This window comes from Balaenoptera acutorostrata, chromosome 10, assembly GCF_949987535.1.
Source record: "Balaenoptera acutorostrata chromosome 10, mBalAcu1.1, whole genome shotgun sequence".
NCBI lineage: Eukaryota > Metazoa > Chordata > Mammalia > Artiodactyla > Balaenopteridae > Balaenoptera > Balaenoptera acutorostrata.
In genome coordinates, this window is record NC_080073.1 from 64,168,869 (window position 1) to 64,196,573 (window position 27,705).

The 27,705-nt window shown below is 35.5% G+C and overlaps 1 protein-coding gene across 2 annotated transcripts in view; it reads left to right on the forward strand.

Moving 5' to 3' along the window:
- HMGCLL1 (3-hydroxymethyl-3-methylglutaryl-CoA lyase like 1) overlaps positions 1 to 27,705 on the forward strand; it is a 144,164-nt gene that overhangs the window by 69,820 nt on the left and 46,639 nt on the right. For both annotated transcript variants that reach the window (XM_028167670.2, XM_007186951.2), the window contains 2 exons: positions 10,018 to 10,081; positions 14,656 to 14,844. In XM_028167670.2, the coding sequence (XP_028023471.2) occupies positions 10,018 to 10,081; positions 14,656 to 14,844 (253 nt within the window). The remainder of the gene's footprint in view (positions 1 to 10,017; positions 10,082 to 14,655; positions 14,845 to 27,705) is intronic.

Genomic DNA, 27,705 nt, shown 5'->3' on the forward strand with positions numbered 1-27,705 from the left:
GTTGTATTTCCTATGGTTGAAGTGAGCAAAGTTCATAGTGGCAAGAAAGATTCAGTCATTAATGAGAAAGACAAGTGGATCCAATTTGGAGTGACTGGATTAGAAAAGGATTGGAATTCAACCAAGGTCATTTGGGGAGCAAGTAGAAATAGATTACACCATAGTTAGCTGTCTTGTTGGTTTGCTTCCTTTTTTTTTAAACTTCTTTTTCCTTTCTCCTTAGTAAATTTCCAACATGACTTTTTAAAGATATAATGGTATTTTTGTAACTGACATGCATACATAACATGCAGAGGGCATGCAAGAAAGTTTAAAAACCAAGATAATGTATTTCCATAGACAGAAAATAAAGGATGTCTGTTCTTAAGGCAAAAGTTACATAACCACCATCAAAAAGGAGAGATATCCTGTAAGTTTCTAAATTCAAACATACGTAAGTTGCTTTGTCTCTCTTCCCTTTGAAAGAAAGGAAAAAATGAAGAAGCTGTTCTTCTATTTCAATTTATGTTTAAATGTGGAGTAAAGTAATTCACATTGGAAAGTTGAAAACACAAAACTCTAAGAAGTCAGGTACATGTAAGTTTATGCTTCAAATGGGAAGTGTTTTTTTTTAAATGTTGAAAGATGGATGTGAACAAATTATATAATAACAAATTTTATCATTTTAGTTTTTATAAAATAGAATAGGTAACTTAATAAGGCTAATAGAAACCCTAACTCCCCTTTAATACTGATTGCTGAACATTTAATATTGTCCTATCAATAAAGAAACTTCTAACCATATTACAACCTAAGAAGTTTTTCAGGCTTTGATAAGAAGAGTACAGAAGTGCAGATGGATGAGAACTCACCCACAACCAAATGAAATCAGTGAAAGTACATCAGAGACTTATTGTAGTTATACTGTAGACAGATGTATGTTTTCCAACGCAGACTTCCTTCCTTTGGAGCACAAGCCCTCGATTTTCTGAAACACTAGTCATTTTTAGAACTATGCCTTCGGATGGATGGATATGAGTTCACTATTTGTGCAGTTGAAAATTATCTTCTCTCCCAAACTTTTACAGAGTTTAAATTCGATTTTATTTTCACTGGCAATCTAGATGGTAGGTACTCATTATTAAAAGTTATAGGCCATTGGTACTCATTTAAGGGAAAGAGCCATGCTCAACTAGTTGAACCTGAAGTAGATGCTTCAGCCAGTGTTACTATGGCAACAGCTGCATCAACATGGATCATCACCCAGAAAATGTATATCGCCAGCTGCTGTCAGATTTAAAGACCATGAGGCAGGACACATTTTATAAAGGCTCACTAAAGATATTTAAGCTTCTGTAAAAACAGTAAACTTTCATATGTTCTAAATAGCAGCTTTTATTAAAATTATGAAGGCTATTGTTTGTTTCCTCCCTTCCCGGAAACACACACATACATATGCCTATGTACACGTTTTTATACATGCTCCAAACTTTATGGAACATATGGGACACATTGGGGAAAGACATGGTGCCAGATGGTTGACATAAAATGCAGAGTCAGCTAACTACTGCTGCACATACATTGTATGTGAGTGAGCAATGAAATGTCTACATTTTGGACTTCATTCTCTAATGTGTATTTCACATATGTTTAAAAAATGTAGGTTATTTTTCTCTTATCTGTTTAATTTTTAAAACATTAAAAAGACAGAGAAAAATAGGAGCCTGTTATAAATTTAACACTTTCTTTCTTTTTATCAATGGCATTTATTGAAAGAATTATCTCTTGGTTTGTCAAAATCTGTTTAAAGTTGAAATCCCTCAGATATGAAGTAGTGTTCTCATCTATCATATAAGGCATTCAGGGTTTTTTTTTTTCTTTTTTTTTTTTGATTTTTTTTGGTTGTTGTTTAATTTTTTAATTTAATTTTATTTATTTTTGTATACAGCAGGTCCTTATTAGTCATCAATTTTATACACATCAGTGTATACATGTCAATCCCAATTCCCCAATTCAGGCATTCAGGTTTTATTCCTTTTTGTTTGAAGGGAGTATCAGCTTCTCTTTAATGATGTCACAAGAATCACATGCTCACTCTTCTTGTGAAACTATTAATTTAAAAAGGAAACTGTCTCTAAGGTGCCTTATTCATTTCATTATTAGATGCTTATAAACATGTTATAAATTCACAAAGTCAGCAGGTGTGCATATCAAAGCAATGTGCTTTTACATGATTACGTCTTAGGCCTCTTCTATAAAGTGGCCTAGAATGATCTGATCCATGATTAACTTCCTGAAAGTCTGAGCCTACTGAAAGTTGAAAGAAGTCGACTGATAACACTTTTAGGACCCAAACAAAATTATTCACCCACTGTTAAAAAAAATACAAATTGCAAAAATATTTCACTGTGAACTGTCAATGCTGAATTTATTCTCAAATTCCCAGAAAAAGTAGACATACAAAATAATAAGAAGGAAGAATAAAAAGCAAATTAGTGGTTAAACTAATATAGACAGCCATAGATAACTTTTAGGTATGGAAAAACAAAGACAGTTTTAGGATGCCATAATGTTTTGCAATGTGATTAATATTGCAATGTGATTAATATTGATAGATATTTTGGAGGAGACAAGGAATCAGGTTTTCATAGAACCATAATGAGTCTAAGGTGCATATTTTATATAGCTCTTCACCTACTGTCACCTTCATCACCTACTTTCTTCTTATACAAAACCAATGAAACCCAATCGGTTTTTAAATGTTTCTGAATAAAATTGTATCATTTATATCAGTGACCAATTTCTTTGAGGAAAGACCCTCAATGTTAGGAAATTCTTCCTGTGCTTAGTTATTTTTGGCTGGTTGCCTAACTCTGTATAATTTCTAGCCTTTAAAATGGCAACCATTTCTAACAGCTGTGAAGTCAGGGCTCAGTGTTCTTTCTCAAAATGGTCAGCTTTCACTGGATTTCCCTTGGAGAGAGAATTTGTAACTCAACACGTTTCTTCAAGAATTTGCAGCCTACTTGTTTGTTAGCCAAACCATCTAGGTCGTGTGAACATGTATTTTCTATCCTTCCCCTGCCTCATGCAAAATGTCATTATGGATCCTGATCCTGAAATAGCAGCCTTATTGAGTAAGATAATGAGCCTCCTTGTTTAGGGGCTTAGTGTTTTAAATACACAGTGACTGGCAGGCAGTGTTTCTCATTGATGAAGCAAATGTGTTCCTTTGGGTAATCTATCCCAGTGGAATTCACTTGCATATATGGCGCCATCTTCCTATAAGTGGACAGCTTATTGGTCAAAGTTTCTTTCCAATTTCTACTGTTAAACTGAGGGCTTTGCATTGGTGTGGAAGAGCAATTCAAATCATCATCTACCAAAATATGGCACATGAAACTCTAACAGTGAGACATCTGTTAAAACTATTTTCTTTTGCACATATGGTTTGTTTGAGTTCTACTTATTTTAGCCTCACATATTATTCTGTCATGGCTGTCTGCCAGATAACACATACCCAGCTACAGTTAATATGTGTATGTTGTGTTTGTGAAGTCACATCTAAATAGCCTTCATGTACAGCTTTTGAGCAAAGAATGTGTTTTGTCATTTCTCGTGAAATTTGCATTTTAGAGCAAAAGGAGAATTTTCGCAGAATTGCTTTTTGAGACCAAGGGAAGGTCATTATTTCTTATATCATCCACAGAGATAAGTGCATGATAGGCTCTCAACTTTATTTATAATTGGCTTGTTAATAATGGAATGCTATTTTATATTGTTTATAGGTTGATATATTCTTCATGGGTACATCTAACTTGTTCCTATATTTAAATGTATTAATTACCTTTAATTGACGTTACATGTCATCTCATCTCATCACTCTTGGCATTGTTTTTCTCTTCTGAGGATAGCAGTGGTTGACTCTTTACACTCCAAGTGTTTGCGATATTTTTTTTTTTTTTTTTAAATCAATCAGTTTCCTGTTTTTTTTAACATGTCATGTAAATCCTTTTATAGCTACTTTATTTATTTATTTTTTTTGGCTGTGTTGGGTCTTCGGCCCGCGCGAGGGCCCTCTCCGGTTACGGCAAGTGGGGGCCACTCCTCATCGCGGTGCGGGGACCGCTCTTCATCGCGGTGCGCCGGCCCCTCACCATCGCGGCCCCTCCCGTCGCGGGGCACAGGCCCCAGACGCGCAGGCTCAGCAGCTGTGGCTCACGGGCCCAGCCGCTCCGCGGCACGCGGGATCTTCCCAGACCAGGGCCCGAACCCGTGTCCCCTGCATTAGCAGGCAGATTCTCAACCACTGCGCCACCAGGGAAGCCCTGCGATATTTTTTCAAGGCTTTTCCTCAGTCTTTTGGTTCCTTTTTGCCAGGGTGATTTGAGGAACATGGGCTAATTGTGTGAAGGTAGACCTGAGTAAGGCCTAACTGTAGGTTATTTTTCATGATTCACCTGTAGGTTATTTTTCATGATTCAACAACTTTACACATAGGTAAAGTTGTTAAAAACTTGAATGTTTCTGTTTTATCTTTTATCATGATTTTGCATAATATTGATAAATGGCCTCAGCAAGCACAAATAAAAATAAAACAACTCACATTTCTATCCAGAGTTTATTGTAATTTTAGTACAATTGGCTTCAATATGGTTGGTGATTCCTGTATTACCCTGTCATCCTACGTAATGTTTAAAACATGCTTCCAAGTCTGAACCCCCAAATATGTGCTGTCATCTCTGACTACAGAATTTAGAATATTAAAAACCTGAATCTGGCTATACATTGATTGTAAAGATTAGGAATTTCATAGGAAATTATTCAGAAGGTTAAAATGACATCTTTACTAACATATTTTTGTGTTAATTCATTAAAGAAATATTGTTTTATATAGTGTCCTCTCTTGTGATGCTATTTGTAATAATGAAAATGAAAAAGAAGCCTAACTTTGAAGAGTTCCCAGCAGACTGGGAAAGTAATATGTATAGAGATAATTATTATATGGTCAAAAAAGCCAAGTACTTTAAGAGACGTGTAGATAAATCCTATGAAAGTTCAAATTAAGACTGTATTAAATTTCTCTGGAGTTATTTGTAGAAGCCTTCATGGAGGTGTGAATAAAATGAAATCATTAAAAATGGGTAAAAATAAGGAAACATAATCAGAAATGATGGCCTCCTCAGGCAGGGTAGGAAATCTACAAAGAACAAAGGCATAGTGAAGAGAAATCTCCAGAAATGTTTGGATAAGAGGGAGAACTTTATAATTACTGTAATAAGAGCTTTTGAGGCCGTGAAATGCAAGAGAGGTAGAAAGTCAGATGAGGCTTCACAAATTGCTGAATTTGAATATCAAGTTTATTCAGTAGAAAATGGCAAGCCATTAAGGATTTTCAGAGTGTAAAAATATGCTCTAGGAATATTATTTTGGCAACAGATACTGGAGTGCAAATGAGGGAGTGGTGTGAGACTAGAGGAAAGGAGGGCACTTAGGTGACGTCTGTGACCATCCTGGGGAGGGGTTTGGGTACTGTTCTGTTCATGTGGGCTGGCGCTGGCAGAGTTCATATGCTCTAGAGCCTGGAGGGAAGAACCAGCCAATGCTGTTTAATGAACGTGTTCTCAAAGCTGACCTTCAAGTGATTTAGTGGCTGAAAATGACTATCATTTTTTTTTTTTTTTAATGGCAAATGTGGGGAAAACAGGAATGAGCACCATTTTGGATCTATTGAGCTTCATATGCCATGTGAATGTGTCAAGCAATCGATTTGTAATGTTCATAAGAATATTGGGAATTTGTTCCTGGAATTATCTGTGTAATAGTGAGAGAGAGAGACTATAGGGGACTGAGCTGATACAGAGACTCCCTTTTCTGTTCCCATTACAGACACATAAATATAACAACTTGTAAAACATATAGCCAAGCTCAGAAAAGAAAAGAAAGTACTCAGATTTCATCAAAGAAAGTGTGGTAAGGATGCAGGCTGATGCCACTAACACACGGGGGTATCTATTCCAGATATAATCCCTGGTGGCTTGGAAATGGGATTTTAAAATCTATATGGGAAAAGATAGATGTTCTGCTAAGACTGGATTTGGAACTGAGTGTTCTTGGAGCTTGGAAGCACTTCCTTGCCAGTGCAAAGTCACTGAAATATGTGCCAGTGTTATGGGTTGTGGATTTATGACATATGAGTATTGTGGAAACCCAAATTGAGAAGTGAAGGTAGGCATTTGCCTGGGAACTGGTAAAGTCTGCAAGGCAAGAGAAAAAGGAAATTAGATATCCTTTATAGGAACATTAAAATAACTCAGGACTGTCACTTCAGGAACTTCTACAGAAACTGAAATCACCGTGAAAAGGCACTAATGGTAAAAATTACAGGCCACATGAGGAAACAAACTATCCTAAAAAAATAAGCAGAAGAAAAAGAAAAAGCAGGAGAATCTTCACTGAAAATAAGGACATAGAATAATTTGAAAAGGAGATTGTAAATTAATGCTTAACCTATTTATAAAGGCAAAGGAAGAACATAATAAAAGAACAGGTCTTTATGGAAAAAAGGATGAAGATTTAAGGAAAAGAAACGGAAATGAAAAATACATGTGTTAAATAAAAACAATAATTGCATTGAACAGCAGGTTACAGTTGAAGAGAGGATTAGTGGTCTGGAAGTAGAATTTGAGGAAACTGCAATCATGAAACACAGAAAGGTAACAGAAATTTTGAAAGTGAAATAAAGAGAGAATGCCTAATAGAATTCCCAGAAGGAGAAAACAGGGAAAATAGATATTTTGATGAACTAGTACTTTGATGATTTTCTAGACGAGAACAAAAGCATTAATGTTAATATTGAAGAAGTATAACAAGTCCTGACATACTCATTATAAAATGTAGAATATTAGGTATAAACAGGTAATCCTAAAGCAGTAGAGAAAAAATTACTATAAAAGTAAAGGAATTATCATTAGACAGAAAAATTCTTATCAGCAAAAACTGAGATGAGAAATAGTGAAATAATATGTTCAAAATGGCAAAAAAAACCTGTCAACCTAGAGTTCCATACCTAGCCAAACTATTATACATTGATAAAAGTGAAATAAAACCATTTGTTGACAAAGTAGTCTGCAAAAGTCTACCCTTGCTGAAAAAATTACTAAAAGCTGTAGTTCAACAAAATGGACATTGAACCAGAAAGAAGGAGTGAAAAGAAAAAAGAAATGGAGAGGTTGCAGGTCAGGGCTTCAGCAGAGTAGAAACTATTTGGAATAGGTCTATAAGAAATCAACCACCAGCCAATTAAAGATGGATAAATGTCGTGAATGCTGTGGGTCCAATGAAAGATAGATGCTGTGGGGTAGCAGTGAGGAAATCCCTGAGATTAGATACTCTCATGGCTGTGTAACATCACTTTTACATAAGGGTGTCAATCCAACAGTCCAGGTGAGGAAGTATTGCTAATAGTTGAGTGGTTTTCAATTTTGGCACCTTAATGGAACTTTGAAAATTATTTAAAAATAATTAGTGGTTAGAGTCTATTCCCTGAGTTTCTGATTTAATTGGTTTGGAGTGTGTCCTACCCACCAGTGTCTGCTTTGTTTTGTAAGCTCCCTAGGTGATTCTGTACAGCTGAGATTGAGAAGCATTGTAATAGATTGTCAGAGAAGAGCAGACGTCTGGAAACTGACTTCTGCCACCAGTCAAAGCAGACATGGTAGCCTATTTTCATCATGAGGGAGGCCATTTCACACTCACAAAAATCCCTCACTTTTTACAAGTGGTTGGCAAGCTTTTTGTGTAAAGAGCCAGATAGTAATATTTTAGGTTTTGTGGGTCAGATGGTCTTTGATGCAACTACTATTCTGCTGCTATAATGCAAAATATCCATGGAATATAGGTAAACAGATGGGCATGGCTTTGTTCCAATAAAATTTTTATTTGCAAAAGAGCAATGAGCAGGATTTGGCCTCTGGGACTTAGCTTGCCAACCTCTGCTTTCAAGTGTTCAAGTACGGTTAATGAACACAGTTAAGAACCGTTGCATTCACTTTGCAGAAAGTAGCCCCATGTGTGAATAGGTTAAAGAAGGGTGGAGAAGAACATATGAAGATAACATGCAATGGAGAATGAAGACCAGGCCAACCATAGACCAGGGAAGGACTCAGAGGGAACACTCTAGTGAGTGAAAATGCGCATGGAGAGAGTTAGGGTCATGGCATAAAGGGGCAACTATAGCCAGGTTGTTACTTTTCAGTAAAGAGAATGCTAGAGAGGTTTGTTTGTTTTATATTGTCTTACATTTGTTGGGGTTTTTTTGCTTGTTTTTGTTTTTGCATTTAGAGGGATTGCATGTAAATGAATAGCTTGGACTTTCTTTTTAATCACATCTAGATATTTGGGGTTCAGAATAAATGTACTTCTGTTTTCAACACATTATCATCATTGTACCTGAATTGAAAATCCTTTTTCATCCCTTGCCACCTCCTCCAGTGCTATGTTCACATAAGAACATTTTATTTTCTGCGTATCTTGAGTAAATTTATACAAATTATTTGAATATTAAGCTTAAATTATAGTGACTGAAAGAGCAGAGAGATGGGTTTCCTGTCCAGCATAGGCTTTCAAATTTTACTTGATTTTATCCTCTTTTTCTCCTTCTTTGTCCTCATAACTGCTTGCCTGGCTTATGGAACTGCTTAGTTATTTTAATTACAAAACCCAATTTTTATTCACATTTTTAATACTTTTGAAATTTGGTTATATCTTTAGGATCAATGAATATGTATTGAATTATTGAATCTATATTTCATGTTTTTACCCAAAAACCTGTTGTGAAATTAGTGTATCTTCCAATTGACAGGATCTTTTTATTAAAATTGAGGTATAGTTGATTTATAATGTCATGCTAATTTCTGCTGTACAGCCAAGAGATTCAGTTACACATACATATACATTCAATCAAGGAAACATGGGATCATCTTTGCTCATGTTTTTGCCTCCATCTTTCCTTTGGCACCTACTTCCAGAATTTATGAAGAGTTGCATTTCTGGGAAACAAACCTGATCTTGTCATACAAATGTCTCAAAATAATTTTCAGGGATCTCAAAGTTTCAGCTCCATGGCACAGTATTCAAGGGCTTGCTATTTAAAGCCTTTCATATTCTGGCCCAAAGAACTGGGTTTCCAACCTTCTTCCCCACCACGCCTCTCTCCCTCATGTGAATTGCTTCATTCCTGATGATCAGACACATGGTGCATTATTTTAATACAAGTGTTGTAAAATCTCTGAGAAAACTTTAATAAAATGGGATTGGTGTTGAGCTGAAAATAGCTAAAAGAGGCTTTTTCTAAAGTTTCATACTTTAAGATGAAAATGTATCATCATCCTTGCAAGAAAGGCTTGACTTTTTATATTAAATTGTTGAAGAACCTTATGGAATATCTTTATTTAGAGGCTTTTAAACATAGACTAGACACTCTTCTGTTGAGGATGATTTTTAGGTACACCCATGAGAGATAAACAAGGTGAACTTTGAGGTTGTGATCAGTTCTGGGAGTTTGAGGGTGATTAATGACTGTATCTACGTGAAGCCAAAATATCTAGATGGAAATGAAAAGAGAAATTCAGTTTGTCATCTACATGCTTTCTATATGATTCCAAAAACCTGGATATTTAACAGTTGAATGTATGTAGTTATTGAAATAAAACAATATATTTCACTGGTATTTTCTGCTTTGAATGTTCACGTATTGCTATAGTTTAAGCAACCTCACGAGATAAACACTTGTCTTATTCCCATCTGCCGTCAAATAACATATATCAAATTGTAATTATTATAAAAATTAAAATGTGAGTTAAATTGAAAATGTTCCCAATTGTTTTTGTTTGGTCTGAGAATAATAATGAAGGAAGGAATAGAGTAAAATAAATTTTCTTGATGACTCTGGCTATTTCTTCATTTTTATAAAATGGAAATTAGGAAATGGGTTATCCACCAGATGCATATTTATATGGCTCTCTATTTTAAATTTAGGTATGTATCCTGTGCCCTGGGCTGTCCATATGAAGGAAACATCACACCACAGAAAGTAACAGAAGTAAGATATACGCCTGGTTTTCTGCTTCATGGTAAAATGATGTGTATTATTTTAAAAAGTGGACTCTTTTTCCTAATGTTTATTGCATTTGCACAACTAGAGCCATGGACTGATCACTTAGCTAATAGTTTTATTTTAACACTAAAGTCTTAGGTAGTGCCTATCACTGTCCAGAGTTAACATTTGATTCTTATCATATGGGTGTTCAAAGTTGGAGGGAATAAAAACACCTGATTTGTTTTTATGTGAATAGAACATATTGAGCAACCTTTCTACTTTCTATCAGAATTCTGAGGCAGTTTTTGCACATATACTCAAACTTTGCCTTGGTTGCTCAGGTAGTGTCCCTTTGTTGTCTCCTGCGTATTTTGGCATTTGTATCAGAGTACATACTGCTTCTGTGTTTTTGTTCCTTTGAGATTCTATAGCTCTTTCTGCTGAGATTCAAGTTGCTATTATTCCAGAGCAATTTTACAGCAATTGATTATAGTCATTAAGGACCTACTTATTGAAGTTCATTTTCTACTTCCTGTTCCTTTTTCTTAATTGATACCAATGAATACAAAATGCTTGTCTTTGAAATTATATTAGACTCAGAAACTCATTTGCATATGAAATAGCATATTCTTGTGCACTGCTGTTAAAGTTAATTTTTATAGTTTAGGAATGCAGTGCTGAAGCAGTGAAGATGGGATTGTTAGAATATTGAACTTTAGACAGGATAAACTTTCAGTTTGGCTAAAACCATTCCTGTTTTGTGTATTCATTTGAACTGCAGATGTTTCCAGTGAGAGATATCCCATCATCTATTAATTAAGCAAGACAATTGCCCACAGAGGCAGATATATCAATACTATAAAATAATGAAACAAATATTTTAAAAAATTTATTGAAGTGTAGTTGATTTACAATGTTGCATTTAATTTCTGCTATACAGCAAAGTTACTCAGTTATACATATATATTCTTTTTCATGTTCTTTTCCATTATGGTTTATCACAGGATATTGAATATAGTTCCCTGTGCTATACAGTAGGACCTTGTTGTTTATCCATCCTATGTATAATAGTTTGCATCTTTATGAAGCTGAAATTTTGCAGTCCTTCGCTGGCATGGGACCCTTCTAAGGCTCTGTTATTAATTTGCATTCACAACTATATATTCTTTTTTTTTAAAATCAGTTTACTGCTTTTATTATTTTTTTAAAACTTTTATTTATTTATTTATTTATTTATTTATTTATTTATTTATTGGCTGTGTTGGGTCTTTGTTGCTGCGCATGGGCTTTCTCTAGTTGCAGTGAGCGGGGGCTATTTTTCGTTGCGTTGCTTCTTCTGAGGGCTTCTCATTGCAGTGGCTTCTCTTGTTGCAGAGCACGGGCTCTAGGCACACAGGCTTCAGTAGCTGCAGCATGCAGGCTCAGTAGTTGTGGCGCACGGGCTTAGCTGCTCCGTGGCATGTGGCATCTTCCCAGACCAGGGCTCGAACCCATGTCCCCTGCATTGGCAGGCTGATTCTTAACCGCTGCACCACCAGGGAAGTCCCTATATATTCTTTTCTTAAAGAACATTTCCAAAATAGTATAACTTCAGACTCCACAAACCTGAATCCAACTCTGCCTATACACCGACCCCTTGCTTTTCTTCCTTCTGGCTTGTGCCACCTCTGGACAGACCACACACAGTCTCAGGCTCTGCATTCCTGCTCCATAATGTCCAGGGTGTTGCTGAAGAGAATCCTGGAATAGGCAGATTGGAAGTGTTAGGAATTCATGACCAGTGACCTTACCTGGTCTTCTGTTCCACACTACCCTGTGTAGAACAACTCCCTGTCTCCTTTCCAAAATGACTCTTGCAGACTGTGTTCCCTCTGTTGAAGCCTCTAGCCCTTCCTGTCGCTTACTCCCTTGTATATGAAACTGCAGAGCCCTTCCCACTGATACTTGAACATGTTCAAGCCTCTTCCATGTGAAAACTTCCTTCCTTAAATTAGCATCCCTGGCTAGTTATCGATGATCTATCTCCATCCTTCCACATCTACACTTCTTCAAAGGGCTGCCTGCAGCAGTGGTGCCCATCTACCCTTGTGCCACCAACACTCCACCAGTCTCCAAAATGACGTCTAGACCGTTCACTCCACTGAAATCCCTCTTTGTTAACATCACTACTGAGCACTTGGGTCAAGTGCGAGATCCTATTCAGTCCTTGTCTTGACTTCTCAGCAGAATTGGGGGCTAGTGACCATCCCCTCCTTCCTGCCACTCTTGTAGCCCTTGGATTGCCTTGACCCCACACTTAGGATTTTCCTCCAGCCACTTGGATGGAAGCATCATTCTTCTCTATGTGGCCATTAAGAAATTCCAGCATTTAATAGGCAGTTTTGAGGTGATTAATTACTCTATCTATGTGAGGCCAAAAACATACAGATGGAAATGAAGAGAGAAATTCAGTTAGTCATCTACATGCTTTCTATATGATTCCAAAGACCTGGATATTTAACAGTTGAATATATGTACCTTTTTAAATAAAGGAGAAGAAAGAGGAGAATCAGCATTATGCTTTTTTCATCCAAGCTTCCATCCAATAATTGTCTCCTACCTGGACTAGGGAGCCCTTCTGAGTTCCCTTCAAACTATTTTTGATGTTGTATTGATACTGCCTTTCTGAAACATAAAGCCCATTATGTCACCACTACTCCACATTCGGTCAAGGCTTTCTACTGCTCTTATGATAGATTCCTCAACCAAAATCCTAAACCCGGTCAGTTTGCAAGACTGTGTGTACTCTTTGTATGCTCTGCCCCGGGCCTTCCTCCCCAGCTCTATGGAGCCCCATTCCCCCTCGGTTTTTGCTTTCTTGTCACATCTGTCCTTTACATCTGACCTTCCTTCCTTTTTTTTTTTTTTTTGCCACACCCCATGGCATGCGGGATTCTAGTTCCCCGGCCAGGGATTTAACCCGCGCCCCCTGCAGTGGAAGCATGGAGCCTCAACCACTGGACCACCAGGGAATTCCCATGACCTTCCTTCCTACTTGGAATCCCCTTAGTATTTGATATTTCAGCTGCCTGAAATTCCACCTGAATGTTTTTCTCACACCCGTCCTCCGCAACCTCTTCGACAAGTTGATGCTGACTATCTCAGGCTGTCACTGAGGCCCTTCCTGCTTGACAGATCTAGGTCAATTTCCTTTGCTACATGCTCTTAGAATCCTGTTTCTTTGTTCCAAAATTATTATGTTAGCTGTGTTTACACATTCCCGAGTGGAATTGATTAGGGTCTGTCCTCACTTGACTCCAGATTCCATAATACCTTGAGCCTGGACCCTTAACATCTGCATCCCCATCATATCCCAGCATCTAGGGCAGCGCCTGATGTAAAATAAGCACCAAAGACATGCATAAGGCATGAGTTAAGGGGTGACCATGTGTCTGACTTTGCACAAAGTGATTTTTATATATTCTCATTTTCACAACCAAACATGTCAACACTCACTTCATCATTATTATTGTGAGTTTGAAAAATTAAGTAGTAAGGCTTAGAAAACAGGCTAAATAATGGTGTTTTATTGTTTGTATTTTACAGAATAGGGACTGAGGCTTCAAAAGGTTCATCTTCTGCCCAGTATCACATGACTAGCATTGGTGGCAGCTGAGATTTCAGTCCAGGCCTGTCTGATTCCAGAAGCCATGTCTTTGTCAACATACCATGCTGCCTTCATGAAAATTCATATTGCTCTTTGAAAGTAACATTAGTTATTTGGCTTGAAGGGAGCACAAAATTTACCAGACTCAAGAGCATCCATTTATGAGCTAGAAAATTTAAGCCAAAAATATCAAGTGTCTGTACCGATTACAAAACTACTTGATTGACATCTCTTGACCACTAATCTAGTGCCTTGAGAAATACTGGTTCCAAAGTAAATTTGTGATGCTTCTGTTTGATCAAAAGGCTGAGAAAAGGGCTTCCCTGGTGGCGCAGTGGTTGAGAGTCTGCCTGCTAATGCAGGAGACACGGGTTCGAGCCCTGGTCTGGGAGGATCCCACATGCCGCGGAGCAACTGGGCCCGTGAGCCACAACTGCTGAGCCTGCGCGTCTGGAGCCTGTGCTCTGCAACAAGAGAGGCCACGACAGTGAAAGGCCCGCGCACCGCGATGAAGAGTGGCCCCCGCTTGCCACAACTAGAGAAAGCCCTCGCACAGAAACGAAGACCCAACACAGCCGTAAATAAATAAAAAAAAAAAAAAAAAAAAAAGGCTGAGAAAATAAGGCTCCCATAAATGAAATTGTAGCTTATAATTTCATAATTGAACATGTAGCTACTTAGATAGATACAATTCTGAGGCAAACTTGAATATTAGAGAAAGATAATTACAGGAATGTCATTCAAAGTTTTATATAATGCTTGGGATTTAATGGGAAAGGAAAAGGACTAGTAAACTAAATTATACATTTTCCATGGATATGCAAGTTATCTTAGTTGTGATGTTTACTTCTAGATGACGTTTGTTGAGGAACAACAGGGTTTGAGTGTCTTCATTTCCATTGTTTTACTAGCTTGTCACTTTTCTTGATAGGTATCTAAGAGATTGTATGGCATGGGCTGTTACGAGATTTCCCTGGGAGACACAATTGGAGTGGGAACTCCAGGAAGCATGAAGAGGATGTTGGAAAGTGTCATGAAAGAAATCCCACCCAGGGCTCTTGCTGTTCACTGTCATGACACATACGGACAAGCCTTAGCAAATATCCTTACGGCCCTTCAGGTATTTTGTGTTATTTTTGTGTATGTGTAAAGGTGTGTATACTTATTTGCCATATAAACATATTAAGAGCTTTAGTGAGACAATATTTATAAATTGCTATGAATATAACATTTTTTTTTGAGATTCAAGTGTCGATACTTATTGGGCATCCACAGTGTTCCAAGCCCTTTGTTCACCTCTTCCATGTACGTTATTTCATTTAACCCTCACAGCAACCTTTGCAGTATACATAGCATTAACCTGTTACATATCAGGAAACAGGATTTGGAGGTTACGTGACCTGCCCAAGATCACACAGCTACAAAGTGCTGGATTTGAGACCAGAGACTGGGGCTCCCGACTCCATGCCAAGACTTCTCTCCTAGTTTCCTAACATGCTGACCCAGTAAGAAATTGTTATTGTAGAAATATACAGAAATCGAACCATTGTTTGAACGCTGTGGTTAGGTTTAGAATCAAAGGAGAACATTGAATAGCTGTAACTTGCTAGAAAACTGGAAGGGAGGCAGTGTGATATGACAGAAGAAAAACTAGATTAAAAATCAAGAGACATTTAAACAGTGCCTGACACATGACGTGCACTCAGGAAATATTTGTAAATTGCCCATGCTTTTCAGGGCAATGATGTCTCTTATTACTGTTCATTTGATTTGATAAAATCCCTGAATTTGTTCTTTTTAAAAGTACTTATCTTCTCAGAGCTATGTCTGCTTTTTTCAACTCCCACTTGCTCTCAGCCTGAAAACTTGATAGATTGAAAAATGATGGCATTTTTGAGGAGCACAAAGCACGGAGATAGTAGCGTGTACTGTTGTAATCATGTAACTTGTGCTCTTTTGGATAATTTGGTGCTCTGTGATGAGGAAGTATGGCACTGAAATATAGACTGTTTTGTTTAAGATGTCTTCCTGATGTTGGCAAGCATCCTTTTGAAAGAACCCCTGGTTTTTATCAAGTATATTCTGATCAAAATCAAGAGAGCTAGAAAGTTGGAGGATTAAGAATTGCTTATTACATTCTAATGATACCTCAGTTCTTTTTAATGTATGTATTGAAAGGAATAGATAGATATAAATTGCATTTTAAGGTATTTATTTTTAAATTGATGTTATTTCTTAAACTCGGCTAACAATAGATTCACTGGATGTTCTTTGAACCCAAGATTTTGACAACTAAAGATAAGAGTGTCTGAAAGCTTTTTGGTGAGGCTGAAAATCAATACATAAAGCTTAATGTCATCATCCTGCAGTGCACAGTTGTTTGGCAGAAGTTAAAAAAAACCTGTGACTATCAAGCCCCACAAGGGCTTATTTGGACTTTGTAACATATGTGCACAAATCCTTATTTATCCTCTGGAAGCAGGCAAGGAACATTGTATTGAATTAGAAGAAAAAAACGATATCCCATGGACTTTGGGGCATTTTGACAATTTTCCTTCTCTATTCTAGTTTCTAAAACAATAGAGAACTAGGCATCACTTCAGGATTCTGTGTTCAGCTGCAACTGTAACTTATTAAGTGTTCCTCACCAGCAAGTTCCCGGAGAGGTCTGTGTGTGTGTCTGTGTGTGTGTGTCTGTGTGTCTCTCTCATTTCTCCTATGGATATATCCTCTATACGGTAACACTTGAGTCATGTTTTATTCATGTAGCATATTTATTATATAATGAGTGATAGTTTAGGGTTTTGGGATCCAGGGCTATAGTGCACATTCTGGGAACCCAAAGATCTGATTCTGTAAACTTTCTGCCTGTTGAAAATGCCCCACTGCAAAATATTGCTGTTACCCCATTGTGATTGTGACGGTTAAGGCTGTCTGAGGAAGTAAGATTTAAAATCAGATATAAAGAATGAGAAGAAAGTAACCTCAATAAGGGGTGTGTGTGTGTGTGTGTGTGTGTGTGTGCGTTTGTGTGTGTGTATGGGCATCAATGTGTGAAAAGAATGTTCAAGCAGATGAAACACCACTTGGGCAAAAGGCCTTGGAGAGGGAGCAGCGTGTCCTAGGAGCTGAAAGATGGCTACTGTCTGCAGAGGGGAACCTGAGCTTTATAACATTCGCTGAATTAGATGAACTGCAGAGTCTCCATTTACAAAGAGATGAAGATTGCAATTCTGGGGCATTTGCCCATCCATACTGTAACAGCAGTACGGGGTGGGGACAGGAAAGAACCTTGGGCCCAAGCAAGATGGGGAGCACAGTCCAGAACCTGTATAAGGCTGAGACCCCTCACCCCACAAAAAAAAACACCACACCTTCAGTCAAAAAGGGTGAACCAGCAAAAACCACCTCACAACGGGAGAAGGCGGCAAGGATATTTATTCTAATGGCCTCGGCTATGGGTGAAGGAGAAATACACAGGCCCCCTTTATATGTCATAACTTTTTGTTGACCCTGTTGTGAGTTTAGGGTTGAAATTCACATTGCTTGCAGAATGTGAAAGACTCAAGCGGGCAAATTATTTTCAAATGGGTGTGAATTAGTAGTACCTACAGGTGTCAGGGAGAATATAAATCTTTTCAGAAGGAACATATCTTCAATTTAAGCTGAATTATTTGGGGTGTGAGTGTGTGTATGTGTCTATGTGTGTATGTGTATGTGTGTGTGTTTATGTCTCTCTGTGTGTGTTTGCCTGTGTATGTCTCTTTGTGTGCATGTGTGTATGTGTATATGCATATGTGCATATGCATGTGTGTGTACATGTATATGTGTATTTGTGTGTATGTGTCTATGTGTATCTGTATGTCTAGGTGTGTATGTGTATGTATGTGTGTTTATGTCTGTCAGGGGAAGGGTGGTATTTTGCTCTTTGACGGCTCCTGTACAAGTTAGCAGGAAACGTGTCCACAAGTATCTGTCATTGTGTTTTCTGTTCTTTTACTATGGGCACAAGCTCTAAGCATGTACGTGAGGTGGGAGGGCTGTAGGGAGGCGAGGGGCCTGGGAAAGTGCACTTGGAGCGTGGCGGTGTTGCATTGCCCAGACCTTGACGTGTAGTCACAGTGTAAGTGGATGGAGGAGAGGGTAAGAGCAGCTTGTGTAAGAAGCAATATGAAGCCCGAGTGGCCAGTTTAAATGAACAATTTAACGTTGGAGTTGTAGAGTTTGTGTTTGCTGCCATCCACTTTCAAACAGTTTCATCCACTTTCATCCAGTTTGATAAGCCAGTGCCAGTGTAAGAAAAAATATACACTTTTGCTCTCTTTGAAACTGTGTGTAGCTGAGACTGTAAATATTTGGGGAGGTGTATACTCACACAGACAGCGGAGCAGGCTCGTGGAATGTCTTTGCAGACATACGTGTCCTGGTTGGTCCCTGGCAACACTGAGTGAGGCGGAGTCCTCCAGGGCCCCGTCCCAATAAAAGCAGCAGCAGCAACAAAATAACCAGGATTACCTTGAGTGGAGGAGAAAAAATGTCTTAGGAAAAAAAAAAAAAAACAAAACCTGCCAGTGTTTAAGTAGAAGGGAAATCAGAGAAAGTCCCACTTCGTTATGAACTAGGCTAACTCTGTCTTCAGGAAGCAGTGGCCATACTTCATTCTTTAAAATGGAATCTTTGAAGTGGCTTCTAGTCAGATGGCCGGTGCATGTGGAGTGGATATCATTTGTTTTAATTTAAGGGTTGGGAAACAGTTTACAGTGCTCCAAACTGGAAGTTAAAATGATGGCAAGGAGACATGTAGTAGGTGGAAACTTGGCCATGATGGTAGGAAACAAATGAGAGTTATAAATGGAACATCCCCTTCGGTCTGGAAAGCACATACTAACAATGTAATAGAGGGATCATTCTTGGGTTCCCAGGTTTATTGTATTTTTTTTATTACTTAAACATATGACTTATAGGGCTGTACATGGTTGTATGGGAGTCAAGAATTCATAATTATCAGATATTCTTTAATACAGAGAAATAATTGACACTATAGATTTGAGTGGGGGATATTTATAACCACCCAAACCCAAAAGAGCAAGAAAATGAGGTGACAAAACATACAGCATTTCAGTAATGGAAGAAACATACATGGCCCAAAGTACTTGTCTTAATTTTTTATGTAAAAATTGAGTCTCACCCTTTTGCATATTCCCAAGTACCTAAGTAAAACACCAGTGAACAAATTACTTAATCTACTTAACACTAAACAATGGCACAGTCTCTGTTTTCCTTCACTCAAATGATCTGAGTCTTCATAACTGGGTAAAAACAGAGTAAAACAAATGAGTTCCAATATCACAAGAAACAGTACCACATTAACTGGTAGCAAAGAGAGTAGAACAGGCAATATTTAGCTTTCCCCTAAAGAAATACCATGTGCCTTTTTCTTCTCTTAAACTTAATAGACATTTAGCTAATGTGCCTTTCCTCATGATGTTTTCCATATGTTTAGTATTCTCTTTTAGAAAAACCAAATCATTTACCTAATTTTTACAACAAAGCATCATTTCTTTATATTGACTCTTGCTAAACCACGTTTAAATGCTACCAAACAATTTCCTCATGTAATTTGTTTTTGAGGTTCTCAAAGAAAACTTTTAGAATTCCAAATTCTCTTCTCAATTCTATACCTATAGAATGTGTACAATGATGTCTATGTCCTCAGATTTTACAAAACTGAGGTGAGGTGCAGAGTTTCTAGAACATTTGTCTTGGTCACTGCATTTGGTTGATACTTCATACTATTACCGTCATTACAGTTAAAACTATTACTACTGCTGATATACTAATAGCAATAATATTATAACCTTTATTACTCAAGGAGCCAGAGGCATAAAGCATTGCTTTGCAAATGTGTAAATTTGTAAATACATGCATTAGGTATTATTCATTTACTCAACATCTATTAAAGAGCTAAATAGAAATCAGTGAGCAAGAAAGAAAACAACAAGTTGAAAACTGGATGCTCCTATATAGGTTTTACAAAATGCATCACTAATTTATTCAACAAATATTCATTTTATCAGACACTGTTTTAGATGTTAGATTCAGATGTAAAATCTCTGAGCAGTCCTGTTGTGGAGAAAACTGATTTAGTTTAACTCAGTACCTCCAGAAGCTTTTTGAGTATGAAATAGTATTTTTGTTTTTGTTTGTTTTCTTGCTTGTTTGTTTGCTTTTTGCTACACAATTAACTTTCTCCAGTACAGTATTATGTTGAAAATATTCTCAGATGGGATGAGGTGTAAGTTATCATCAAAAAATAAATAAAAGAGGTAAACTAACACAATATTGCAAATCAACTGTACTATCAAGTATTTAAAAAATACTTTCGAGACAAAAATAAGTAAATAAAAGAGAACAGGGAGTCCAGCAGAAGTTTAACACCGTCCAATTTTTGAGTGCTTAAAAACAGGGCTTTGAGCCATAAATGTCAGTAAGAAAAGGTGAACAAAGTTCCTTTCTATTATTTTTTTTTTTGCAAGTGGCTGGATTGCTTATATCAGTGATAAAAATGAGAAAACGTGAATAATTTTGTTTTGTTTATCTCCAACATCTTTTTATTAATATAAATGTCTCTCTGATTTTGACTATAGGTAATCAGTCAGGTTTTTTTCAGAGATAATATAACTTTTATCTATTTCTATATCCACAGATATTGAAGGAGCAGTTAGAAAAAAACTCCTTCTGAGCTAGATGGCATTTTAAACGTGAATTCAAGTAATCAGTGTTTAAAAATAATGCGCGTGAATTTGATTCTAATATGCTAAATATGAAAATATTTAATCTTTAGGTAGTGGGTTACACTTAGATCATAAGCCTGAAACTCACCGAGAAAGAAGATGCCCAAAAGTGCTCTGCCTCTCCCATGGCAATTAATCCATGCTGATCAGTTAGGCAAATGTTACAAAGATTGATTATTGTTGATGGGGATTAGGGCCAGGATATGATATGATTTTTCCTTTGACGTAAGAGATGGAAATTTCAGAACTCACTACCTTTTCGAGCACCTCTCTAATTCATTCCGTAAATATCTCATCTGATTGTTTTAATCTCGTTTTCAATATCTTATTTTCAATCAAGTACTTGTCACATCTTTCTTAACACATGCACCTTTAATTTGGAAATCTTGCTGTTTTGCTCTATTGTTTGTATAGAAACACATTAAGTTTTTGTTTTTTGAATATCTTTTCACGTTTCTTTTTTCTTATTTTTTTCTCTCACAAAAATATCTATTTACAAGGAAACTTTATGAATATTTATACTCTTGCCCATTAATGTAACGTGACCCAGATTTTTTCCTTAAGAATATTGGCTTGAAATTGGTAGTTTGGTATTGAACATAAAGTATTATTCTCATAACTATTTTTCTGGCTTATTGTAATGTAACCAATTCATGGTTGTAGGCTCAGCACTAATAATAAAAACAAGTGTGCATGTGCGTGCACACACACACACACACACACAATTAGAACTGCTAATAAACATCATAACCAAAATTCAAGAATGCTTTAGCTTTAATGTTTGAACAGCTTTCTCATATGTTGCCACATATTCTAGTTCTGAGCCTGAACTAAGTGGGGGTGATCTACGCTATTAGCTCACACTGGTTCACTTTTATAAATTGTCACTTTAGAATACTGAACTTAATAGTATTAATAAAAGTTAGATTCAAGACTGAAAGAAGACTGAGGATGAGGAGCTTACTAAGTGCAAGTCGAACATGTGGAATCCCAGTCTGGAAACTACAAAGTTTTGTGAGTTATTTTCCCATCTATAAATCCCTTCAATATAGAGCAGAATATAAAATGGAAATTATATCTATCAACAGTGACCATTTATAATTATTTTAAGGATTATTTTAAAATGTTTATTTAACCAAATAATATTTATTAGCTGCCTTCTGTGTGATAGGTATATATATATATATATAATATAGGTATATTAATATAATATATTATATAATATATATTACATACAATTATGTATAATTATGAATAATATATAATATATGTAATATATTATATAATACTATATAAAATATATTACATATTATATATTATTATATTCTATAATTATAATAATGTAATATAATATATATTAATATACCTATATCATATGTTAGAAATATTAATATATTATATAATGCTAATATATTAATATATTATATAATATAAATATATTTTATATATAGTATATATTATATACAATATAATGCAATACATAAATATATTATTATATAAATAAAATATTGTATAATTATATTAATATACAATAATCATATATTAATGTATTAATTATATTTTATAATATTGTATATTGCATATAATATATATTTTGTTTAAATACAATCAATATGTTATATATGATGAAATATAAATAATATATGTAATGTTTAATATAATATATGGATATATATAATATATAATACATAATATATAACATACAGTGTATAAATGAAATATACTATATAATATATATTTCATTAATATATATTATATAGTATAAAATATATTTTATCAATATTATATTATATTAATAATATATTATGATATAATATAATATATTAAGATTAAATTATATTAATATATTAATGATATATTAATGTTATATATTATATATATTACATGTATAATGTATAATTGCGGAAAGGTGGTCAAAAGGTACCAACTTCCAGTAGTAAGGTAAATAAAGTACTAGGAATGTAATGTACAACATGATGACTATAGTTACCACTGCTGTGGTATATAATAATATTATATATTAAATATTATATAATATGTTAATTGTAATATATGATATATAATATATTGATTATATATTAATATATAATAGATAATATATATATTTATATATTACATTATATTTATATATGTTTTATATAAATATATGTTAATATATTATATAATATTATATATGCTGTATATTATTTAATATTATATATAATATTCCATTATATAATATTATATATGATATTATATATGATATGTACTATTCCATTATATAATATATATTATACAATATTATATATATATTCCATTTTATATATATATATATATATATATATATATATATATATATATATATCATCTTCTTTATCCATTCATCCATCAATGGACACTTAGATTGTTTCCATGTCTTGACTATTGCAAATAATACTGCAGTGAACATGGAGGTACAAATATCTTTTCAAGATAGTTTTTCATTTCCTTTGCATATATTTTCAGATTTAGAATCCCTTGATCATATGGTAATTCTATTTTTAATTTTTTGAGAAGTCTACATACTGTTTTGTCTAGGATCTGTGCCAGTTTACAAACCCACCAACAGTGCACAAATTTTCCCTTTTCTGCATATCCTCACCAGCATTTGTTATCCCTTCTTTTTGGTGGTAACCACTCTAAAATGCATGAAGTGATATCTCATAGTGATTTTTATTTGCATTTCCCTAAAGACCAGTGATATTGAGCCTCTTTTCATTTACCTGTTGACCATTCTTGTATCATATTTGGAAAAATGTCCATTCAGGTATTTTGCCCATTTTTTAAATTGGAGTGTTTGTTTGTTTTTGATATTGAGGTTCTATGAGCTTTTAAATTTATTTTGGATATTAACTCCTTATGAGATGTATGTTTTGCACATCCTTTTTCCAAGTGGGTGGGTTGTTTTTCACTTTGTTGATTGTTTTTTATTTTTGCTGTGAAGAAGCTTTTTAGTTTGATGTAGTCCCACTTGTTTATTTTTTTATTGAAGTATAGTTGATTTACAATATTATGTACAGCAACATGATTCAGTTATACCTATATATGTATACAAATTATTTTTCAGATTCTTTTCATTGTAGGTTATTACAAGATAATGAGTGTAGTTGCCTGTGCTATACAGTAAGTGCTTGTTGTTTATCTATTTTATGTACAGTAGTGTTTATCTGCTAATCCCAAACTCCTAGTTTATTCCTCCCCTGCCCTTTCCCTTTTGGTAACCATAAGTTTGTTTTCTACGTCTATGAGTCTGTTTCCATTTTGTAAATAAGTTCATTTATATGATTTTTTTTTAAGATTCTGTTATCATATGATATTTGTCTTTCTCTGTGTGACTTACTTCACTTAGTATGATAATCTCTCGGTCCATCCATGTTGCTGCAAATTGCATTATTTTTTATGGCTGAGTAATGTTTCATTGTATATATACCCCACATCTTCTTTATCCATTCATCTGTTGATGGATACTTAGGTGCTTCCATGTCCTGGCTGTTGTAAATAGTGCTGCTATGAACATTGGGGTGCATATTTAATTTTGTTGCTTATATTTATGTGTCATATCCAAAAATATCAATGTCAAGACCCTTGTCAAGAAGCATTTTTTCTTCTAGGAATTTCACATTTTCAGATCTAACATTTAAGTCTTTAATTCATTTGGCATTAGCTTTTGTGAATGATTTAAGACAGGGGCCTTGTTTAATTCTATTACTTGTGAATATCTGTTATCCCTTTGCCATTTATTAAAAAGACTGTCTTTTCTCCATTGAGTATTCTTGGGTTCTTTGTTAAATATTGGTTGAACTTATGTACTTGGTTTATTTTGGGACTCTTGATTCTGTTCCATTGATCTATTTGTTTGTTTCTGTGCCAGTACCATACTGTTTTGATTACTATACGTTTATAGTATAGCTTGAAATCAGGAAATTGTGATATCCCCTGCTTTGTTCTTCTTTCAAAGAATTGTTTTTGCTTTTTTATTTCCATATAAATTTTAAGATTGTTTTTTCTACTTCTATAAAATATGTCATTGGAATCTTGATAGGGATTGGATTGAATCTATAGATGGCTTTTGGTAGTATTGGTATTTTAACAATATTAATTCTTCCAATCTGTGAACATGGGAAACCTTTCCATATATGTGTTCTCCTTAGATTTCTTTCATCAGTGTCTTGTAGTTTTCAGAGTAAAGATCTTTCACTTCCTTGTTAAGTTTATTCCTAAGTACTTTTTGGGTACTATTTTAAATGGATGATTCTCTTTATTTCTTTTTCAGATAATTTGTTGTTAGTGTACAGAAATGCTACTGATTTTTTGCACATTAATTTTGTATCCTGCAACTTTACTGAATTTGTTAATTACATTTAACAGTTTTTTGCTGGAGTCTTTAGGATTTTCAATATTTAAAATCATATTATTTGCAAATAGAGATGGTTTATCTTCTTTCTTTCCAATTCTGATGTCTTTTATTTCTTTTACTTGCCTGATTACTTTGGCAAGGACTTCCAGTACTATGTTGAATAGAAATGGCAAGGGTGAAGCTATGGATTAATTCCCCTGCCTGGGTGTAGCAGGGGAAACCTCCCTGCCCAGTAACAGCTCTGCTCTGTGGACGATCAGCACTGCCTGCTTGCCTCTCGGCTCCAGTGTTGCCAGGCTATGAAGCTTCCAAGTGTTCTCACCAGCCCTTCTGGTCAGGTCCTTCAGTCACACTCTGCAGCTTGTTGGGCTGTGACTCAGCTACCTTGCCTGGCAATGGGCAAATCAGGCTCTTAGAGCCACCAAAACTCAGGTCCTTTTTTGAGGACCTGAATTAGGCAGACCTGCACCCGTCCATTTCCCTGGTCAGACTGCAACAGGAACTTGGTTCTGCAGTTGAGCAAAACTGCTGGCTGGCACTACCGCTTAGGTTCTGCAGGGAGGAACTCGAGCTGCCAAGATCCAGGTTCTCTTGTTGCAAGCCCCCCGCCCCGCCATTTCTCTGTCATGGTCAGATTCCCAGTGGTTGATCCCTGAAGATTCTTCTGAAATCCCTGTGAGGCGAAGTCAAAGTAGGGATTCCCAGAAAGCGACCCACAACACTGGGTGGAGGTTGGATGTTTCCCTGGGCTCTCTTTCCCACTGGAGGTGTCATAGGCTCAGGAGGGACCTCTCGGCATAATGCTTCTCCAGCCTGGGGGATGGGCAAGGTGATCAGTGTGTAGCCACTTCTCTTATCTTCTAATGAGGTCTCTCTTGGTGTCTGAGGTGCAGGGGTGCTCAGCCTCATCCCTGTGTTCTAGGATCCTCACAGTGGTGTCTTGTCCATGAATAGTTGTTAGTTATTCTTCTTGGGAGGGTGAGCAAAGGCAGGAATGACCTATGTTGTCATCACGGTGACATCACTCCTCCTACTGGTTGGTTTTTAATGACTAAAAAATAATGTTGATGTGCAAATATTTGGAAAATATAAATAAGTATAAAGAAAAATTAATTACTTGTAATCCTACCTCAGAAGGAAGATTAGTATTAGCTACCAAAATAGGTGATTCTCATTCATATATATATGAATATATATATATGTATATAGGCATACCACAATTTATTAGTGTTTGCTTTATTATTTATTTATTTATTTTATTTGATTTTTTTAAACAAATTGAAGGGTTGTGGCAATCCTGTGTTGAGCAAGTCTATTGGTGCCATTTTTGCAACAGCATTATTTTTTAATTAAGGTACATACATTGTTTTTTTTAGACATAGTGCTATTGAATACTTAATAGCTACAGTATAATGTAAACATCATTTTTATATATACTGGGAAACCAAAAAATTCATGTGACTTGTGTTATTATGATATTCGCTTTATTGTGGTGGTCTGGAACCAAATCTGCAGGATCTCTGAGGTCTGCCTCTTTGATATGTGTGTGTGTGTGTGTGTGTGTATGTATATACATAAAACAAAGGAATATTTGATAGCATATTGAGCTACATAAACTGCACTTCATGATTCCTATAACTCCCTCCCCTCCCCTTACCCTTACATGTAGGCAGTTGGTTATATAAGAATTGATTTGGGGTGAGAAGTCTTTGCTAAAGATATGAATTTAGAAGTAACAGAGTATATATAGTATTTAATTCCAAGGAATGCATGAGATGATAGAGAAGAAAGAGGACCAAGGATAGAGCACCAAATATTGATCATTAAGAGATCGGAGAAAACAGGATATTGTGGAGACAGAAATAGTGACTCATGAGGTAGGAGAAAACCAAGACAGTCTTGAGTGCAAGACTCTAAAGGAAAAAGTCTATCAAAGAGGAGGAGGTGATCCTCGGTGTGAAACGCTGGGTAAAGGAAGACGGGGACCAACACTGATAATACTGTCTTCACTTTATGGCTTCTGCCTTGGAATTTTGCTGAGAAGGACCTTGAGTTCTTCAAAACTTTAATACTTATATAAACTGATTACCTATCTTTTCTTTGACTTTATTTCTTATAATCAAATCTTTCATCCAACTGTACTGTATTTTTATTCATGACGCAGGATGAGAATCTATATTTTATATAAACACATTGCTATCCCTTCATTACATAACCTATCTTTTCCTCAGAGATACAAAATATTCAGTTATGACACATACTATCTTGTTATATTCTTGAGTTGATCTCTAGAGTTTCTATTCTGTGATAACATTGGCTGATATTTATTGAGTTTTTAAACTATGTTTTACATGCATTATTTTATTTTGTCCTTGTAACAATCCTATGAAGTAATTTTTTTTATAACTATAACTTTTTACATGAGGCAACTTTGGCTTTCCAAGGTTAGGTCAGTTGCCCAAAGCCCTTTATCTGAAAGGTAGTAGAACAAGGATGCCAACCCAATTTATCTTACCTCTTCCTGTCCCTTTGGTCATTTATTCGTGTAAGTACCATACTTTTAATTAACATGACTTTATGTTAGATTTCAAATCTAGTATCACATGACCCTTTTATTAGTCTTTTTATCAAACCCGTTTAAATTATTTTTATATACTTTATCTAATTGAATTTTAAACTGAATTTGTCCCAAACTTCATCCCCCAAATATCCATTTTATTAAATACCTAGACTAATTTAGAGAGGATTGACTTAAGAATATCATCTCACCATCCAAGAAATTGACAGGTCGTTCCTTTTGTTCAGGTTTTCG